General features: G+C 49.2%; 2 protein-coding genes across 6 annotated transcripts in view; both read right to left on the bottom strand.

Moving 5' to 3' along the window:
• LOC126571903 (epidermal growth factor receptor substrate 15-like 1) overlaps positions 1 to 3,781 on the bottom strand; it is a 10,447-nt gene extending 6,666 nt beyond the window's left edge. For 4 of the 5 annotated variants that reach the window (XM_050230797.1, XM_050230799.1, XM_050230800.1 and 1 more), the window contains exons 1-7: positions 3,654 to 3,781; positions 3,215 to 3,259; positions 2,784 to 3,020; positions 1,835 to 2,716; positions 1,625 to 1,777; positions 1,459 to 1,548; positions 565 to 627 (exon numbers count right to left, since the gene is read on the bottom strand). In XM_050230797.1, the coding sequence (XP_050086754.1) occupies positions 565 to 627; positions 1,459 to 1,548; positions 1,625 to 1,777; positions 1,835 to 2,716; positions 2,784 to 3,020; positions 3,215 to 3,259; positions 3,654 to 3,671 (1,488 nt within the window). In that variant the 5' untranslated portion in view covers positions 3,672 to 3,781. The remainder of the gene's footprint in view (positions 1 to 564; positions 628 to 1,458; positions 1,549 to 1,624; positions 1,778 to 1,834; positions 2,717 to 2,783; positions 3,021 to 3,214; positions 3,260 to 3,653) is intronic. The other variant, XM_050230798.1, reaches the window with a different exon arrangement.
• Positions 3,782 to 3,906: 125 nt separating this feature from the next.
• LOC126578698 (zinc transporter ZIP9) overlaps positions 3,907 to 5,000 on the bottom strand; it is a 1,560-nt gene continuing 466 nt past the window's right edge. Inside the window, exon 2 of the mRNA XM_050241545.1 lies at positions 3,907 to 5,000. This exon is cut by the window's right edge and continues 126 nt beyond it. Coding sequence (XP_050097502.1) covers positions 4,260 to 5,000 — 741 coding nt within the window. The 3' untranslated portion in view covers positions 3,907 to 4,259.

Below are 5,000 nucleotides of genomic sequence, written 5' to 3'. Positions count from 1 at the left end.
GGAACATCTAGTGAATAGGACCATGACAGAGACACAATAGACATTTTACACATAGGCGGATACCGACGATGTACGATGAGTAAGGACAGGGACGAGGTGAAGGTGGTTCTGCGAACAACGCCATTAAGACAAACAACAATCAACATCGCCCGGTCAAAAGAGCAAGTTTGAGAATATTCAGATAAAGACGCACCGTCTTCAGACACTGCCAATCAACTGGAAGATGGAACTTTGCGAACAGTGAAGAAGTGAATATTCTCTAATGATCACTACCGATCAGCTCAATTTCCGTACGCGTTCCCGTTACTAGAAAGTAGTTTTACAGTTTTACGTTTATTTTTCATAATCCTTTTGCCCTGGTTTGACCGGACGAGAAACATGGAGGTGTGTTAGCGACAACAGAAAAGGAGAAATAGTGCCTAGAAATAGCATACACATTACAAACTGAACTACAAGCAGTGTTAGCAAACGGAACAAACCCTAGAACCAAAAACTAAACGAACCCTTCATCCAAAGAACACAGGCACACATATGAGGGTAAAACGAAAAGAAAATAAAACAAACCTGATAACGGCTATCAACGATGCTGCGCTTTACATTTAGCACGGCCTTGTCTACACTTTCATACTACCAGTACCAGTGTTTTTGGCACAAGAGAGCAACGGACACGATAATCACACACGAAAAATCAAAGAATCGCAACTCTCCCGCGGAGTTACAGGGAGATGCGTGAAAGATCGCGATTACAAATCACAAGCGTCATAGCAAAAAAAATAAAAGGTGCAGAATATGTGAAATCAAGAGAACGTAATTAATAACCAATCCGTTTGTAGCAACAGGTACAATTTACTCAGGGTTTAGTTGTTTCCACAAAAATGGGGTTAATTGCTGGGGTATTCTATGTTTCCGGATTAGTAGTGCGTTAGAATGGGAAATTAGCTGTAGGAAATCGAGCTTAACAGTAGTGCATTGGTTAGGTTGTTGTTCGTTCGGCTCGTCTAGTATCTCTTATGAGATTTCCAAGACAAAGCAGAATCGTTTAAAGTAGTCTAGTGCGTTAAAAGATGGCGATGATTGATTGGCAGTGACAAGTGATAAGTATCTAGCTCAACCACTTGAGATTCATCTCTTGGGTGTAATTGAAACGTAGAGGACGGTAGTTAAAACGAGATAAGATAATGCGAACTGGCTGTTAGTATAGACTCTAGCGCAACAAGATCACGTTAAATGCTCGAAAAAAGTGATCTCATGTTATTTCGGGAAGAGTCAAGGTTGGGCAAATAAAGATAAAACACAACCTCTACAAAGGCAGCTCACGTCGGTGCGTTTTTGGGAAGCAGAAATGCACCCCAAAGTCAAAGCAGAAAATAGTGAGTCTACCATACATTCGTTTATCACGACGAAGAGTGCATGACAAACATTGCGCATGGCCATATCGGCGAACAGCACCGAGCTTACCTGATTCTTCAGATCATCCAGACGCTTTTGAGCTTCACCTTTTTGGTTTTCCAGCTGCTTCAACGTTGCTGTCAGTGTATCTAGTTCACTCTGAAACAGAAAGAAGATGCAAAATATGAAGGCAAGGCCGTATGATAAGCTAGCGACAAGCGAGCGCAGAATTTACCTGCAGGCTTCTCAGCTCGCCGCTCTTGATTCGCACGTCTGCTTCCTTCTGGGCTACCTCCTGCTCCAACAGGCGGCGCTCTCTGGCTAGTTCTTCGATCTCCTTTGATATCATCTCTAGCTCGGGATTGCTGTATGTTGGCTGTGGTGGTTCCTAAAAATGAGCAAAATGAGCATCGATTTTCCATCGCATTTTGCTACACCTGAATACCTGAACGATGGAGCTCTTCCGCAGGCTCGGTGGCACCATGTTCGGAGCCAACGACTGGGGTGGATCGATACCTTTCTTGGCCCGATCGACAAACCACATGGCCAGACAGAACTCCTCCAGTTTCAGCTTGCCCGACTGGTGCGTATCGCACAGAGCCCAGATGTGAGCGAGCTTGTTCTGTGCTACACCCGACTGCAGGAACACATCCTTGATCTCCAGTCCCGACACTAGCCCATCACGATCCGTGTCGCTGTTGTTGAAGATTTCCTCGTACTTGCAACGCTCGAGGGGCGAAACGACCCAACTTGTTACCTCGATCGGTCCACTGGCTGGGATGAGAGGAGGGACCCCGGGCGGTCCACCGATCAGAGGGGGAATGGCACCACCGACAACGGAAGGCGGCCTATTAAGCAGGGCCGCTGGCAGTGGTGGTACGATCGGTGGTGGTGGTGCAATATCGGTTGGGAAGATTGCAACGAATCCATCGCTGCCACTGCCGAATGCATCGAAACCATTGCCATTTGTGGACGGTGCCGGTGCCGGTGCGGTGTAATTACGCTGCAACTGTGGCGGAAGCATAGCAGGAATAGCACGCTTGTCCAGCGCCTCGTAGACAAGATGCATGGCTACGCAGAACTCATGCTTATCGAGACTGCCATCCCGATCCTGATCGGCCAAATCCCAGATGCGTCCCAGCGTATCGACTGGCAGTTTTGAGTTCATCAGTGTGTTGCGAACCTTCGCACCCGGCAGCAGACCATTCTGTGGTCCAAGCGAATCGAACAACTGCTCATACTGTTGTCGCTTTTCCGGTCGCATTGACCAGTCCGTGCTCTCTACCGGCAACAGCTTCACCTGAGCTGGAACTTTCGGCAAATCACCCTGAAACGCCGGAGTTGGATTATTCGCTGGTTCGAGGCTGGTAGTCCGGCTCGTAAGGGCCACTTACCACTTTCGGCGGTTTTGAGAGTTCGGTGTAGATGTTTTTGATGGCAAACTCCAACCCTTCCTGTGCCAGTCCAATCAGCTTAAGGGCCACGAAAAAGCCCTCTTTGGTGAGGAATCCTTTACCGGTCGGGTCGGAGAGGTCCCAAATGCGGCTGAGTACGACATCGCTGAGTCCGGAGCGTTTCAGGAATTTTGCAGCATCTAAGGCGCCGATTTCATTTGTTTCTTTTGGATCCAGCTGCGGAAGAACAAAACCGAGTTACTACGTAGGTTCCAGTTAAAAAAAACTCCTCTCCAACCATTGCTGGCCAATCGAATAAGAGAAGTTACTCTCGTCAGAACGTAACCCAATTATCGATTTTCTGCCTCACGTCCGTGTAAGGCAATTTGGTTGAAGTGCATCAAGCTTCTGGGTGCAACGGACGAACTTACTTGTTTGTAGTAGGCCTCGTATATCAGGATGTGATCTCCTGCGATCTGTTCAGAGGTGTGTGCATGAAAGGAGAAAACACAGAAAACCGAATTACGACGGATTCATTTTCACGCATTCCCTCAAGGCCAGCGCCTCCGTTCTCGGAGGACACTCCCACACTCGATAAAAGCGTAGACATTCTTCGCAATCCACTGATAAGGGAGCGCGGGCGTTCAGGGCGTAGCTTGATTGTCTTTTCTCCACCACAGAACGAAAGGAAGTTTTCGTTCTTTCCCCCTGCTTCCGTTCCGGGCCCATCGCGCAGAGAGACACAAATTCCTACGCGTAAGCGCCACTTGTTATCGTTCGTCCAGAGATTATGCAAAAAGGGTTTCTACGTGCTGTGGCCTGGAAAACGCGTGTCGGCCGACGAAGATACCGTCTGCAGAGCGTAATTACCTTCACGATATCGGGCATCTTGTTGCTTGGTGTGCACTAGCGGAGTTTTCCACGATTTTTCCAAGATTTGTTGCTGAAAGAAAAATCGATTCGCCACCACGGCTTTCTTGGATGTCGACGCACACAAACGCACGCACGCACGCTACACACTTTGACGGCTGCCCAGTGATTTATCTTGGTTTTCTTTTCCACAGGACCCCTATGAAAAAACCTACTACGAACCACCCGGAACCAGATGTGCACCGTTTTTCCACCGTTTTACCTTAAATTTATTAAAATTCTTGATTATTCTTCGAGCTAAATCGCCCGGGTTCTTATCATAGTTTATTGATTTGTATTGCCAACGGAACATAAGCGCACAGTCTTCGAGGAAATGATAAAAAGATACATGTTGCGTACCCTAAAAACGATTCAAAAATACCCATTCTTCGCTTCCCGTTATTGCTCTGGGTAATTTCAGTTAGTTCGCGTCAATGTATAAAGTACCCGCGTCATGTGCTTAACACAATTAACTGAAAGTCATAAACGCCGAGAGGAATTCGGCCAACACACATACAGAGTTTGGAATCACATCGGAGAGCAGCCAATTTGGCACCATTTTTCGGGTTAATGGTGATGACCGAGCGTTAAGAAGAGCGGCGCCAGGGCGCCAAGGATGAGCAGTGCCAGTTCGCCGTTGCGCAATCCTCCCGGACCAGCGCTTCCGGCGGTTGGTTTCCCGCTAACGACTGCCGATGGTGGTTGCTGCTCCAGCAGACTGTAGTTCCCGTGATGGCCATGACCATGGCCGTGCCCATGACTACTGCGCTGCGTTAGTTCGGGTAGCACATGGACCGTGGCCACATACAGGAAGGTGCCCGCCGAAAACAGCATCGCAATTCCGGTCGCGTTCAGCGACTCGAGCGTTTCCTTCTGCTCGCTTCCGATCCCAAAGTACGTCAGCAGGGTTAAGGCTGGTGCGGCCAGGGCAAAGATGAGCAGGTGCTTCCGGATTCGTGACCGCTCAACGCCTTCGTGCAGCAGAAAGCTTACCAGCCCAAACGCGGCCGGTGCTTTGTGGAGCATGATTGCCAGGAACACGATCATCTCCACGTCCGAGTGGCTCGTCGTAGCTGCAGCTCCCAGAGCCACCCCATCAGCGGCCGCGTGCACCACCAGTCCAATGGTGGCAGTGAGATTACGTTCGTTTGAGCCTTCCGTGCGGCGGGACGACACCTGATCGACGAGCATCATGAACACGAAACCCAGCACCAACGACAGCCCGATCGTGGACGAGTGCTCGTCGTCGTTATGCTGGTGCTCGCCAGGTACCGCAGGAACGCCGGCAGATGTGCCCTGGCCCTTGGA

This window comes from Anopheles aquasalis, chromosome 2, assembly GCF_943734665.1.
Source record: "Anopheles aquasalis chromosome 2, idAnoAquaMG_Q_19, whole genome shotgun sequence".
In the NCBI taxonomy this organism is placed as follows: domain Eukaryota; kingdom Metazoa; phylum Arthropoda; class Insecta; order Diptera; family Culicidae; genus Anopheles; species Anopheles aquasalis.
The sequence above is the reverse complement of the archived record's forward strand: the minus strand, read 5'-3'. Positions and strand labels throughout refer to the sequence as shown.